A 16,108-nucleotide genomic window follows, 5' to 3' on the forward strand; every position below is an offset into this window, starting at 1 on the left:
CTCTTTATTAGATTCCACTCATCTGTTTATTTATCTTTGTAATAGACCACACTGTCTTACTTGCTATAACTCTATTGTAAGTTTTGAAATCTCAGAGTGTAATGTCGTTTTGCTAATTCTTTCTCAATACGACCATAGCTATTATAAGCCCTTTGCATTTCCATATGCATTTATGCATCAGCTTATCAATTTTCACTGAAAATATCTTGCTGGGATTTTGACTGGAATTGCATTAAAACATTATCAAGTTAGAGACTCAAAATCTTAACAGTGTTAAGTTCTAATCCATGAATAGGATAGAACATGCCTTTTATTTAGGTTTACTCTAATTTCTCTCAATAACTGTAGTTTCCACTATGGAGATCTTGCACATTCTTCTTCATATTTATATCTTGTATTTGGTGTTTTATGATGCTGTTTTAAATGATATTTTTATTTCATTTTCTACTAGTTTGTGTCTAGTATATAAAAACACAATTACCTTTTATATGTTGATTTTTACCTAAGAACTTTACTCAATTCACTTAGTATTTTAAAAGTCTTGAATTTTCTGTATATACATATATATGACATATATATTTATTTATCTTTTCCAATCTTGATACTATAATTTATTTGTTGGTTTATTTGTTTGTCTGCTTTGACTTACTGAACTGGCAAAAACCTAGTTAGTATGATTTTTTTTTTTAAATACAAATACCAAGATCCCATCCTAGACCAGTGAAATCAGAACTTTGGAGTACAGGATGAGAGCATCAGTATTTATCTAAAAGCTCCCAGATGATCCTAAGGTAAACCCAGGATTGAGAAGCACAGCTCTTTACTAAGAAAATTACATCCTGTCTTGGGTAAGAGAAATTAGTAATTTTCACAGAATCTATCACCCTCTCCTAAATAGTTGGAATAGAGAGTTTGGTAAGGCTTTTAATTGTTTACTAAAATCTGGAAGACTGTTTCTTTTTTCTTTTTTTTTTTTTTTTGGACCTTTTTGCATGTCTCACATTTTGTTGTCCCAAGAACTCTTTTGACTCCTGGCAAAAATAACTCCTCACTTTTTTAGCAGCACAGGAATCTTTTGGCTAATTGTTATTCTTAATTGAATTGTGGTTGTTATTCTTAATTGAATTATAGTTTTGGTTTTTTTCAGATTTATTTATTTATTTATGATAGACATAGAGAGAGAAAGAGGCAGAGACACAGGCAGAGGGAGAAGCAGGCTCCATGCCGGGAGCCCGACGTGGGACTCGATCCCGGGACTCCAGGATCACGCCCTGGGCCAGAGGCAGGCGCTAAACTGCTGAGCCACCCAGGGATCCCCTTAATTGAATTATAGTTGACATACATTGCCTAGTTTTAAAGTAAAATACTGAAGCATTCAGTATTTTATTTCATTTTAAAGTAAAAAATGCCTTCCAAATATTGAAACTAGGGCCAAATGCCTCTTCTGGTATAACCTACAAAATGATAAGGGTGTACTGAGCAAGCCAAAAATCTCATCTAAACCATCAGGAGCAAGCTGGTTTTAGGGAAAGAAACAACTTCAGATCGGCCATTTTAAACCTTGTGTCCTTTTACAAACTGCTTACCTTCTATGACTCAACAATCCTAACGTCACCAGATTGAGGGACATATTGTCATTATCTCCCTCCCCCCCTTTTACAGAGGAGGAAATGAGGATTTAATAACTTGGCCAAATTCACCAAAGAAATGATGGCACCTGGATGTATGGCCAGGTTAGTCTGTATCCTCAAGTCCAGCACATCATAGAACTCACCACCCCACTTGAGAGATAAGGAAACTGAAGCCAACAGAGGAAGTGAATGACCCAGGGTCATACAGCTGGTGGTGTACAACATGTTTTAATTAGAAAAAAAAAATGGTTTAATCAAATGATATGAAGCCCAGCTCTCCATAAGCTAAAGCAATTCTCTCCTCATAAACCAAATACCAGTGAGTCTCCTCAATTTGAGATTTTCAAATAAGCATTGTCCTGTATGTGTGCCTTTCAGGTGAGGCCCACGTAGAAGGGCAGGAACATTTTTACATGGAAACACAAACTATCCTGGCTATCCCAAAAGAAGAAGATAAAGAAATGGTATTGTACGTTGGGACACAGTTTCCAAGCCATGTGCAGGTAACCGGATATTTTTGAAAATTGAGATTCCAGATGATGGCGTGCTATGAAGCACTACAATCAGGCACTCTGCTCTAGGGGACCTTGGATTCCTTCCACTCCTATGAGTGAAATTCTCTGTATACTTGACATAAGCTACAGTCCAGAATAAAGAAAACAGGGCAAATATTTCCCTAAAAGGGGAGACTTTTCAGAGAGATGAAAATCTTGCTAAGCTCCAAAATATAGGATGAGATTTACTTTACCCTTATAACAATTGATAGTGTAAAACCTAATCTCAGGGAGGCCAAAGCCTTAGTATTATATTTAAATTTCCCTTTGTGTTTCATTCGTGTTGCTTCTCTGTCTTAATGTTTGCATGTATTGGTGATGCACCTGTAAAGCAATTGCATTTCCAATGCTGTAGCAGGTGATTTCCAGTTCTATTCCAGTGGTTGAGATATAAGGCATTGCTTCACTCAGGTAAGTAAAGGAAATCCTCAGACATTCCCCTCTTCTGAGATGTGGAGATGTTGTTTCTAGAATAGTGACTGGCACAGGGGGATACTTAACCTGTTCTACTGGGAGGAGGAGTAATGACAAGCATTACTGAGGGGAAAAGCTGAGGTCTTCCTGGTAGAGCAGAGTGAGTTGGTACCTTGGGGTCGTGAAGGGATGTATAGGCTCAGAGGAGGAGGAAGCTGCTGTTCCAGGCAAAATGAAAACCTGAGGAGACTGATGTTGAGCTGGGATGTGGCTGTGGCCTCCATGGTTGCAAATTTTGAAGTGGACAGCAGAGGAGTGAGGAGTTATGGTTTTGCCCCTAAAAAGCTATGTGATCTCTCACAAGTTGCCAGGCACCAGCATCTTTTTCTATAAATTGAGGAAGGTGATAAAGATCACCTGTGAGATCTCTTTTGATAGAGATTATGGTGATGGGTGTACAACTCTGTAAATGTTCTAAGTATTTGTTGAATTCGGTTTCTTCAGCGAGGCAGAGGGGAAGTACATAGCTGAGAAAGTAGTTCTGGGCTCCAAGTGGATAAGGTGTATGTCCCAGGTCACCACCACTGTCTATCACCCACACCTTCTAAGGTACCACTAGTTAATTTCATGAGGCATTTCTGGGGTAGCTAGTGTACAGGGTGCTCACAGGCCACAGCCCAGAACCTGGGGCAGGATCAAAAGCAGGCTCAATAAAGGATTTGAATAGATAAAGAAGGTCTATGAATGACTAATAAGCACATGAAATGGTGCTCACCGCATTGTTACTAGGGAAATGCACATCAAGACCACGATGAGATAGCGCTCCACACCCACTAGAATGGCTGTAATCAAAAGACAGTAATAAGCGTTGATGAGGATATAGAGAAATTGAAACCTTCATATATTGCTGGTGGGCACAAATGGCACATCCATTTTTCCACAGCCTGGAAAATAGCCTGGCAGTTTCTAAGGATGTTAAATATAGTGACTACATAATAACCCCACAGTTCCATGTCTAGGTATCTAGCTGAGAGAATTGAAGTCATCTGCCCACATGAGAATTTATACTCGAGTGTTCATAGCAACACTGTTTAAAATAGCCAGAAGTGGAAACAATCCAAATGCCCATCGATTGATGAAGGGGTAAACAAAATATGGTATCTCTGTACAAGGGAATATTATTCAGCTATAAAAAAAGGAACGGAGTACTGTTCCATGGACAACATGCGTTCAACAACCTTGCAAACATTATGCCAAGTGACAGAAGCCAGTTGCAAAAGACCACGTATTATATGATTACGTTTATATGAAATGTTCCAAACAGGTAAATCTATGGAGACAAAAAGTAGATCAATAGTTACCTAGTGTTGGGGGCTGGAGGGAGATAAGGAGTGACTGCTCAGTAGATCCAGAGTTTCTGTGGGGATGCTTAAAATGTTCTAAAATTAGATTATGGTGATGGGTGTACAACTCTGTAAATGTTCTAAGTATTTGTTGAATTCGGTTTCTTCAGCGAGGCAGAGGGGAAGTACATAGCTGAGGAAGTAAACTATTAAATTGCACTTATATGGCTTCAGGGACTTATCTCTTGCAGGAATTTGTGGCTGCAACATTAAACATCCCAAGGAGTCGAATCGCCTGCCACATGAAAAGAACTGGAGGAGGGTTTGGGGGGAAAGTAACCAAGCCCGCTGTGCTAGGAGCTGTCGGTGCCGTGGCCGCCAATAAGTAAGAGTCACTGTAGCAGCTGTTGATGTCAGCTGTCCTGGCAATGTAGATTACCACCGTGTCCTAGTCCTGCACCCCCGCTTTGGTCCCACTAGTCCTAGCCTTTCATCTCCAAAGGGTGTGGTTGGCATGTAGGCAAAGGAACACTGGACCTGAGCCATAGGATCTGCTCTTAAACTACCACTCACTCACAAGGTCACCTTGACAGGCCACCTCAGTTTCCTCACCGATAAACTGGTGATAATAATATCCACCTGTCTCATGAGAGTATTACATAATAGATGTAATCACTATATGTTTTGACTCAGATGTAGCCATGTATTACTTTTTCATTGACTTTAACTCTTTAAAATGTTTATGTTTTAAATTGTCAAATTAAATCAAGCTGAGATCGCCTGAGCGGAGGGAGGGTCAAAAGCATAACCTTACAAGGGACATGTTTTGTCATGAAATAGAGCCTCCTGCTCTTGGGAATGTTCACTCAGCCTCTGCATCATCCACATGGAATAACCAGACACAGGAATAGCCATGACTTTTGTGAACCTTACTCACTAAATATTCAAGACAAACTTAACTTATCCTGGGCTACCGCTACAAAGAGAAAGTGAATACCTCAACTCATTGGCACTTTCCAACAATAGAAAAGGCTGTCTTGTAAGTACAGGTGTACAGGTACTAGGAACATCCCTTCAGAAGTCAGAGGAGCCCTCAATAGGCATTTTATGAACAGGGAGCCTGAATGCAAAGGAGGCTGATCAGGCTCAGCAGAGCATTGGTTCTCAACCTTTCCAGCCTCTACATCCCCCATGGCAATTATTTTAATGCCCCTTTTAATATCCCAAAGTAAAGTTCATAATAATATAACCTATTTATACACATAGTTGCAAAATAATCATACAATCCCTTAGGGCTATATAAAAAAATTAAAGGAGAGTAACTTATAACCAAATAATATAGCATTTTGATATATAAATCTCAGATATGTCTAAACCAGGATAATAATAGTAATTGTGCTTTTTTAATTTTAGTGTTCCCACAAACTTCTTTTTTTTTTTTTAAGATTTTATTTATCTATTCATGAGAGACACAGGGAGAGAGGAAGAGACATAGGCAGAGGGAGAAGCAGGCTCCACGCAGGAAGCCTGATGTGGGACTCGATCCCAGGACCCCAGGATCATGACCTGAACTGAAGGCAGACACAACTGAGCCACCCAGGTGTCCTGTCCCCACAGACTTCTGAAATGTTTAAAGCATGTGACTATCCCCATTGCCAACCTCTAACCTGATTATCTCAAGCCCCCCCTCCCCATCTGTTTGTTTCTACAATTTATGAAGCATCCAGCATATTAACAGAGTCATTTCCTGTAGGACTGGCCGCCCAATCCGGTTTATTCTGGAGCGTGGTGATGACATGCTGATAACTGGTGGCCGCCACCCACTCCTTGGAAAATACAAAGTGAGTGAGATAAAAAATTTTAGGAAACTGCCTAAAACATTGTTCATTGATACCGAACCAACAGTGAGAACAATTACTAAATTCCATACCATTTGAAAGGAATATTTGGATGCTGCCTATAACTGATCAGAACTTTCTGTTGAGATCCTAGTCAACTTGGGCATCAGCCTCAGTGTCCCTCTGGAGATTGTCACATCAAACATGGTTTGATGACAACTGTGATCACATGTGTGTGTATACTAACATGGTTGTATTGAGAAGGTTGTTTTACTTATATCACCTTGCAGATTGGATTCATGAACAATGGTGTGATCAAAGCTGCTGATGTTGAATATTATATCAATAGTGGATGTACTCCTGATGAGTCTGAGTCGGTAAGAAATATGCCTTTCCCGTAGGCTACCAGTTGAGCTGTATTGCCACACTATCTTTGCATGAATATTTGTCATGCAAAGTAGATAAATTCTGTGAAGGGTTCTACTTAGAGATAAAATTTGGTTAAGTGATTTTGAATATTGTGAAGTTTTGTTTTGTTTTGCTTTAACTCAGGTGATAGACTTCGTCGTGTTGAAATCTGAAAATGCATATCATATTCCTAATTTCCGGTGCCGGGGTAGAGCTTGCAAAACAAATTTGCCATCCAACACGGCCTTCCGCGGATTTGGCTTCCCTCAGGCTACAGTGGTAGTGGAAGCTTACATAACTGCTGTGGCATCTCAGTGTAATTTACCCCCTGAAGAGGTAAGAAGTCAAAACCCCCTAACAAAATTTTGACATCGTTGTTTCAAATATATCTTGAGTACCTACATAGAGCATTTTATCAGCTTCTAATTAGATTCAAAGAAATAAAGTACACCATCTGTGTATCAGTTAGCTTTTGATACGTAATAAGTCAAGCACAAAATTTAATGGACTAAAATAACAGGAAGTATTTCTTCTAGGTCTGAGGGGTCAGACCTAGGTCAGCTGGGTAGCTCTTCTGGTCTGAGCCAGTTCAACTGGAATTTATGGTCTAAGACAGCTTCATTTGTGTGTCTGGTGGTCACCAGGCTGATTGGTCTAGGGGACATCTCAGCTGGGAAGGGTCATTTCCACTGCAGAGTCTCATCCTCCAGTAGACTAGCCCAGATTAGCTCTCAGAGTGGTGGTCTCAGAGTTCCTAAGAGTGGCAGGAATGTGGCAAGCCTTTTTCAAGTGTCTGCCATTATTAATATGTATTGTCCCATGAGCCATATAGCAAGTCATATGGCCAATCCCAAAGTCAGGGTGAAACCACCTAAGGGCATGAACACAGAGAGTGGAATGATTGCCATTTCTGCAAACATTCTTCCACAGTTCAAGATTTTGAGGGGCTAATCTGAATAGTTAAGAATAAGGAAACATTGTGTAGGAGTAAAACAATTTTGAGTGGGGAGAATTTTGTATCACCACTAACAAAATTTGTGACAAGGCTCATAATAGATGGTACCTGATAGGGACGCTTGGGTGACTCAGCAGTTGAGTGTCTGCCTCACGGGATCCAGAATCGAGTCCTGCATCAGGCTCCCTGAGGGAAGCCTGCTTCTCCCTCTGCCTATGTCTCTGCCTCACTCTCTCTCTGTGTCTCTCGTGAATAAATAAATAACTCTTTAAAAAAAAAAAAAGATGGTACCTGCTATTTCTCAGGGTTCTGGTGAAGTTAACTGAGATAATACACATTCAACTACAGCTTGGAGCATATGAAGTATTCACCAGTAGTTTCTATTGTTATTATGATTATTGTTGTTATTGTGATGTTTATATATGTACACTTGCACTTGCATATATTTTTTTTAAAGATTTAATTTATTTACTCATGAGAGACACACGGAGAGAGGCAGAGGCACAAGCAGAGGGAGAAGCAGGCTCCACGCAGGGAACTTGACGTGGGACTCGATCCCGGGTCTCCAGGATCACGCCCTGGGCTGAAGGCGGCGCTAAACCACTGAGCCACCCGGGCTGCCTGCACTTGCATGTTTACAGCCACTTAAATAGTTTCCTCTTTAGAAGGACTTTCTTCATATCAGGTGTATGACAAAAACCTATGCTCCACTAATGGAATAAGTATGTATCCCTAAAATCCATATTATTGTCTTTCAGGTTAAAGAAATAAACATGTATAAGAGAATCAGCAAAACAGCCTACAAGCAGACATTTAATCCGGAGCCCTTGCGAAAATGCTGGAAAGAATGTCTGGAAAAATCTTCATTCTATGCTAGGAAACTGGCTGCAGAGGAATTTAACAAAAAGAACTACTGGAAGAAGAGGGGTCTTGCCGTGGTCCCCATGAAATTTACTATTGGGTTCCCCGTGGCCTACTACAATCAGGTGAGGTTGAGAGAGGTGTCTGTCTTCTCGCCAGAAGCCCTTTCCCACACAACTGGCTGTCTGAAAACGGCAATTGTGTGCAACCAGGGATGGCCTGCTGTGGGGAGAAAGAAGAAACCCGGACATATTCCTATAGCAGGTTTAGGCAAGTGCTGGGGACCCCAGGTCTCAGAGCAGATCTGGAACCAGGGGCTCAGAAAGCAGTCGACAGATGAAGTCCAGCAGCTCCAGGGGTCTGACCTTGGGCAGGGCCCCAGGCATGAGCATTGAGGTATGGGGTCTAATTTCAAATCCATCAGAGAATTGGGAGAAATAAGGGCATCTCTTTCTCTTTCCTGAATTCTTAGTGGCAGCAGTGGGGTCGTTTGAAGACAGAACTTTCAAAAACACCTGAGAGCAGACAGTTCCCCCATGCACGCAGGACCTCGGAGTTACTATGTGAAAGCTTGGTGGCTGCTGTGCCTTCTTTTCGGTTTCACCTTTACCAGAGTTTCATGGGGCTCTGCTTCTGATTCTTATTTTTTGCTTCTATCCCCATAAACCTCTGAAATGTCCCCTTAACGAACCCATGCCAAGAAAGGAATAGAGGCCCCCTTCGTGGTATGAATGTCTCTCACCAAATTATCTTCCATACACCCCCTTCCCTGGAGTCCACTAACGAGGCCGAAGGCAGAACGAGAGGGAGAGAAGGGAAGGCCAGAAGCGCTGCACTGCTTGGGGCAGGTGTTGTGTTTCCCTGGCAGGGAGGGGGCTTCTCAAGCTAGAATAATCTGCAGACCCCCTTTAAAGGAAAAACAAAATTTGTGGACTCAGTGATCACTTAAATTCTTTCTTTTGATGTCATTTAACTATGAATAACCTCAAAACAAGGAATAAGCTTCTTATAGCTCCTATGCCTATATCAAATACAAACAAAATTGGAAATCAAATAAAAATAGTATTATAAATGCCAGTAAGAAAATAGTAACATTAACTTAATGTAGTAGATGATATTGCTCCTTTATTTTTTTTAAAGATTTTATTTATTTATTCATGAGAGACACCTTGAGAAAGAGAGAGAGAGGCAGAGAGACAGGCAGGTTCCATGCAGGGAGCCCAACATGGGTCTCGATCCCGTGACTCCAGGATCACGCCCTGGGCCGAAGGCAGGCGCTAAACCGCTGAGCCACCTGGGCTGCCCATATGTTGCTTCTTTAAAACTAAATCCTCGCTCACAAGATGAATGTAGTTCTGGCTGCTGCTGCTGCTGCTGCTGCTGCTGCACAAGACATTTTGAAATCTTTATCCTAAACATCTATGTAAGTTGTGATGACTCACTGTCCCATCTCTTGTGTCTAATATGCCCCATTAACTAAAGTAGTCCTCCTTGGTGGTTGTACAATCATCAACATAAAATCTAACGGGCTCTGAAAGCACATGACAATACTCACTGTTACGTGGTTATCCATTAGTCTCATTACATTATCACAGGGTGAGGCCCATGGGTGGCTCAGTAATTGACTGTCTGCCTTTGACTCAGGGAGTGATCCCGGGGTCCTGGGATCGAGTCCTGCATCAGGCTCCCCGTGGGGAGCCTGCTTCTCCCTCTGCCTATGTCTCTGCCTCTCTGTGTCCCTCATGAATAAATAAATAAAATCTTAAAAAAATAAAAGATTATCATAAGGTGAAAACACAAAGTTTAAAAGTTCTTGCAGAGAACTTGATAGGCCTGAGAACACAGTCTGAGACTCAAGAGATGGCATGGCAAGCTGAGTTGATTTTTCAGTGGTTGGTAGCAGAGGCACAGGCATCAACGCAGGGGTAGAGGCCCCCAGGGGGCCCAGGCACCAGCGTGAGAGAGGAAGTGATGTCAAGAAAAATTCCAGCAACTCGCTCACATAACGTAGCCCAGTCTCCTCTCTCCTATGGCCTGGTCCCTGGAGCCATTTGCACCGGCTGCGGATCCTCTCCCTGAAACAGCTGGCCCCAAAGAATAGAATGGCAATTGGTCCAAGGGAAGCCGCCTGGCATGGGTGTGGAGGACACGGGGCTCAAGTGAGGAGTTGTGGGTTCCGGTCCAGGCTCTATCCCAAACTAGGCACCTGGCTTTGGCGACTCTCCTCCTCCCTGGGCTCCTATTCCCCCCCTCTGCAAAGTGAAGACTTTGGACTAAATCTGTGGATCCCAAACATGGCCAATCATCAAAATCACCTGGGAACTTAAAAAACTGAATGCTTAGGCTCCACCCCCAACCTTCTCCTGAGTTGGAATTTCCAAAATGAGACCCATACTTCTTCCCATACTGAGATCCTGAAGGTCAGCAGCATTTGGAAACCATGAAAACATCTTAAGTTTCTTCCAGCATCTCTGGCATCCAAGGCAGTTTGTGCCTGGAAATTTACCCATACAGGTTCTATTTGCTGTAAAATTAATTTTCATGTCCTGGGAGAGACGAATAATAAACTATTATACAAGCTGGGGCTTTGGAGTGGCCTCAAAGCAATCACACAAGGCCCCCAGTGGGCCGGAGACTGGTAGGAGGGGAGATGAGCCACATTCATACATCGACATTGATGGTTTTCAAGTCTGGGGTTTATTTGAGGGAGGGTTGTCTGTTGCTACCTGTACTGGCTTTTTTTTTTTTTTTTTTTTTTTAGTATAAACAGTGAGAGAGATTGGCTCAATAGAGCAAAATGTTCATCTAGCAACCTCGGCTAAACTCTCAGCAACATTTGGCCTCATCAGTTTCCAAACCGGTGTAATTATTTCCCCCAGGCGGCCGCTCTAGTCCACATCTACCTCGATGGCTCTGTCCTGGTGACTCATGGAGGCTGTGAAATGGGACAAGGCCTTCACACGAAAATGATTCAGGTGAGTTAAGTGCCTGTCATCTCCACGGTAGCAAAGTATAGCACCTTACAATCAGCTTAGCAGCTTTTTCCCATTGAGCAGGAGACATGTCATCATGCTAAGTGCACAGATCAACTGTAAGACTCATCTTGATTTCAGGAAAGCAGACTGCAGGAGGGTGAAGGACGTGGGTGTTAGAATTGAGAAAATAGGTGATAATATTCTTCCTGAAAAAAAGAACCAGGTCGTCTGAAAAATGGGATTCCAGCTTTCACAGATAAAATACTTTTCAACTTTGTGGCACCTGCTCAAAGCAATCCTATGTTAATTCAGATCTCCGATTAGAAATGGATGTGTTTAATAAGATGAGAAATTATGTTCACAGAATTCACAATCCACTTAGGAACTCCACATGACTGGCCTTTCTGTGTACTAATTCGAAGAAGTATTTCTAATACTTTTTAAAGAACAAAGGATTATTTGCCACAAGAAATTTTCCTTCTTCTTTTAATATCAAATAAGAATTTGTTGAAAATGACACCTGAATTAAAAATATGGAAGCAGGTATGCGTGGGAGAGGGCAGAGGAAGACAAAGCTTCTCTCCCAATGAGAAATACGGAGAAGGTACTTTCTTTGAGAAAATAATGTTATTCAATAGAGTGCTTGGAATTAGGAAATTACAAAAATCCGCAGGGCCTTCTCTGAACATATCTTGCTTCTTTACAAACAAAATCCTTATGGCTGCAGAATGTTCCACCAAAGAATCATAATCTGCCAAATTGTCTGTAAATCACAAGAAAATGAAGGTAAAACATTAAGACCAGGACCTCAGCCCTGCCTGCATGTGTCATACTAAACTAGATGTCCCAGAGTGACCATACCACCACATGGTTCTTATGAAACTGGTTTAAAAAAAAAAAAACACACACACAAGAAGATTCTTTGGTTGCTTCAAACTAATAATCTGCATACAAAACCCAAGATGCTGTCTTAAATGTTTGTCCCAGTAAGACAGTCAAGTTTTATACTCAGTTCAAAAAAAAGAATCAGAAGGTTTTTAATTGGGGGGGGGGGTATGTGGGGAGGTGTGCTTAAAGTCAATGAAATAAATAGTATTTCTCTTCTGCTTATGGCAGGTGGCTAGTCGAGAACTGAACATCCCCCAGTCGTACATACACCTGTCTGAGACAAGCACCATCACGGTGCCCAACGCATCCTTCACGGCAGCATCAATGGGAGCAGACATCAACGGGAAGGCTGTACAGGTGACTTTTCTTTCAGTTCTCACTCAGTGACAATGCTGGAGGACACCTTGTCCCACACCTTCTTTTATGGAAAATGAAACTGAGTCCAAGAGAAGTCAAGTGGCTGGTTGCAGATCATTCAGCTAATTACCTGCCAAGCCAAGACTCCAAGTCCAGCTCTCTGAGGATCCCAGCTGGTGCTCTTTCTGCTGCCCTGAGCTGTTTTTCATCATTAATTTTCTGTTGCATGTGAAACCTGCACCTTCAGCAACCCACCCCCCACCCCCACCTTGCGTTAGAGTTGAGAATCTCTTCCCACTCTCACCCCAGCACACCAGAGAAATGCAGAGTAATCGCAGCACTAACAGGATATCCTCAATCCAGGAAGGGCTTGACCTGTCTTTTAACCTCTCTAAGGATCAGTTTCCTCTTCTGCAAAACTTCACCCAAATACCACCCATCTCATAGAATCATGTGGCTCCCAGAGATCATGCAACAAAGCTGCTACCACCACCCCCTCCCCACCCTACAACCTCCAGAAAACCACTAATTGACTGTTAGTCACCCACAGAGACAAAAACCTAGATGACAAGAGAAAATTTCAACCTGTTGAATATACCCATATATCATGTGAACCATGGATTCCCAAAGTATGTTCCTTGGATCAGTGGTCCCATGATGTTCTCAGTGGGGAAAAAAGGATTCTGTAGTCAACAAGTTTGGAAAATGTTGCAGGCTACATCCCATTCATAGAGGCTTATGATGCATATTAGCATCATAAAGGCTCTGACGAGTCCAGCAGTAAAGAAACCTCTTTAACTTTGTTTCACTGTATTCCCAAGCTTGCTTAATTATGAAAAAAATTTTCATTAATAAAACCCCTCTTAAAATCTATGGAATCAGCACCCAAGAAAAACAGTCTGGGTAATTCTAATTTGGTTAAAACAAGTAGGTGACTGAGTCCATTTTTCTTTCACCTTTTAACCAGATTCTGGTTGCCTTGCAAGCACAGGTGGCACAGAGACACCTAGTGCATGACTAAGGCATAGTCTTGGGCATTGATAAAGCAGAGACACCAGTATGTGTGTGTGTGTATACACACACACACACACACACACAATGTTTTAAAAATATTTTGATATTTTATAATGAAGAATCATAAAAGTAATAAATTTGTGTGACTTCACACTTATTTTTTTTATTGGAGCTCAATTTGCCAACATATAGCAATATCACCCAGTGCTCATCCTGTCAAGTGCTCCCCTCAGTGCCCGTCACCGAGTCACCCCCACCCCCTGCCCATCTCCCTTTCCACCACCCCTTGTTCGTTTCCCAGAGTTAGGAGTCTCTCATGGTTTGTCTCCCTCACATATTTCTCACTCATTTTCTCTCCTTTCCCCTTTATTTCCTTTCACTATTTTTTATATTCCCCAAATGAATGAGACCATATAATGTTAGTCCTTGTCTGATTGACTTACTTCACTCAGCGTAATACCCTCCAGTTCCATCCACGTTGAAGCAAATGGTGGGTATTTGTCGTTTCTAATGGCTGAGGAATATTCCATTGTATACATAAACCACAGCTTCTTTATCCATTCATCTTCCGATGGACACTGAGGCTCCTTCCACAGTTTGGCTATTGTGGACATTGCCACTATAAACATAGGGGTGCAGGTGTCCCGGCGTTTCACTGCATCTGTATCTTTGGGGTAAATCCCCAGCAGTGCAATTGCTGGGTCATAGGGCAGGTCTATTTTTAACTCTTTGAGGAACCTCCACACAGTTTTCCAGAGTGGCTGCACCAGTTCACATTCCCACCAGCAGTGCAAGAGGGTTCCCCTTTCTCCACATCCTCTCCGACATTTGTTGTTTCCTGTCTTGTTACTTTTTCCCCATTCTCACTGGTGTGAGGTGGGATCTCATTGTGGTTTTGATTTGTATTTCCCTGATGGCCAGTGATGCGGAACATTTTCTCATGTGCTTGTTGGCCATGTCTATGTCTTCCTCTGTGAAATTTCTGTTCATGTCTTTTTCACACTTATTTTATTGATCCCACATTGATTTAACAAACATTTACTGAGGGCCTGTCATGTGCTAGGTCCTGTTCTAAGCACTAAGGGTGTAGCAGCAAGTGAAACAGGACAAAGTCCAAAGAGCCTGACCTCATAGAGTTTACATTCAAACAGACAATCAATCAATAAATCAATCAATCCTTGAGCCTGGTCCTAAACACAGCAAGAAAAGAAGCCATGTGGGGATTCAGGAGCAGAGCTAGCTAGCTTACTGTTCTTGAGAAGCTGTAGCAGGCCAGGGAGACTGGAGCAGAGAAATCAAAAGAGAACAAGGTAGAAGAGGTAAGACAGATAGCAGAGGAGTGAGTTTGGGGTATAGATGTTTACTGTTGAGGCTGGTTAAGGGGGCCTAGTGCATTATTCTCTCACTTTTATATATTTTGAAATTTTCTACAATGCAAAAAAAAAAGCTGGATAATTTTGTATGTGGCATTTAGAGCTTCAGTAGAGGGAGGTGATCCAACCAGGAGATATGAGGTGAGAAAGGAGTTCAGGAGTTCACAAAAGAATGTAATTGTTCTCTGCAATATCTCACTCTCTTAAAGGGAAAACTTATCTCAGGAGCCTGTCAGACTTCTGAGGATAAAGTTATGTGCAGGAGTATGAGGTTAGGACACAGTTAGGAGAACACCCAATATCTGGGCAGGTAGGAACTGTGTGACTTAGGTTTGCCTTGGATGTGGCCCTCTTTCAGAAGGCTCCCATTTGTAATAAGGTGAGTGACTTGAAGCTGAATGGACCAGCAAAGAGATTTATGAAAACAAGGATCAACAGCCAACTCTTGACTTTTCTCAGGTCATGATCTCAGAGTCCTGGGATGGAGCCCCGTGTCCGGCTCCACACTCAGCATGGAGTCTGCTTGAGGATTCTCTCTCTCCCTCTCCCCCTCCCCCTGCTCGTTCTCTGTCTTTCTCTAAAATCAATAAGTAATTTAAAAAAAAAGAAAGAAAGAAAACAAGGATCTCCCTAACACATGAGGAGGCAAAAACCATTTCCCCAAGAAGGGATGACAGAAAAGAAGGAACAGAAACTAAGAGGGAACATGAGAAGTGATCTGAGGCTGAGATGAATAACTGAGAGCAGACAGGAACAGATTCATGTTTGAATTAAGGGCGGAAGCCATATTGGGGCCCACTGATACCAGGGGTCAGCAGGTGTCATTTCAAGGGTTCAAGATTTCACCTCAGTCCTTCTTATTTTCATCTCACCCATAATGTTTTAAAAAAATTTAAAGCACATTTCACGTCATCAGAATGACCACTTTATAAGTAGCATATTTCCCCTTTGCCCACATTTGGGACCAAGAAGTATATTTTGTGTCCAGGCAACAAGAGAAGAGAGGAGATGGACTTCATGGGTAAACGATGTTTTTTCTTGCCCAGTGAAGAGCTTATGATAGCGAGGTATAAAGTACAGATGAAAATCTGGTGGCAATTTACATGAGAAGAATGGAGAGAAAATTGACCCATTGCCCAGCACACAGCAGGCACCGTGACCCCCACCATGTGTGTGGGCCCAGCCACGATGTCCACATTCCAAGCAAGAATCTACCTTCATAGAAACAGCGTCATCAACCAACTAAATTAATGTTGTTATTTTGATTTTTATCAGTATATAGATTGGTCTGTATGCCTCGTCATTTTATTTCTGCTTTGGAGGTACAAAAGAGCTTTAACTCTAGGAGACTCAACCTAGTTTTATGTTAGCATATATTAAAACAACATTGTAATAAAGATAATGAATGTCAACACCACAGTACCCACAAGAATATTTGCTTCCTTCCATGGGGTTCCCTACATTACTCAACTTTAAGAAATCCTGCCTAGAGAACTA

The 16,108-nt window shown here is 41.9% G+C and overlaps 1 protein-coding gene across 4 annotated transcripts in view; it reads left to right on the plus strand.

Annotated features, from left to right (window-relative positions):
- The window catches only part of LOC129522777 (aldehyde oxidase 4-like), a 63,434-nt gene that overhangs the window by 39,041 nt on the left and 8,285 nt on the right, over nt 1-16,108 (plus strand). For all 4 annotated transcript variants that reach the window (XM_055345166.1, XM_055345167.1, XM_055345168.1 and 1 more), the window contains 8 exons: nt 2,010-2,134; nt 4,194-4,327; nt 5,696-5,783; nt 6,071-6,157; nt 6,333-6,524; nt 7,902-8,129; nt 10,884-10,979; nt 12,096-12,224. In XM_055345166.1, coding sequence (XP_055201141.1) covers nt 2,010-2,134; nt 4,194-4,327; nt 5,696-5,783; nt 6,071-6,157; nt 6,333-6,524; nt 7,902-8,129; nt 10,884-10,979; nt 12,096-12,224 — 1,079 coding nt within the window. The remainder of the gene's footprint in view (nt 1-2,009; nt 2,135-4,193; nt 4,328-5,695; nt 5,784-6,070; nt 6,158-6,332; nt 6,525-7,901; nt 8,130-10,883; nt 10,980-12,095; nt 12,225-16,108) is intronic.

This window comes from Nyctereutes procyonoides, unplaced genomic scaffold (assembly GCF_905146905.1).
Source record: "Nyctereutes procyonoides isolate TBG_1078 unplaced genomic scaffold, NYPRO_anot_genome, whole genome shotgun sequence".
Classification (NCBI taxonomy): Eukaryota; Metazoa; Chordata; class Mammalia; order Carnivora; family Canidae; genus Nyctereutes; species Nyctereutes procyonoides.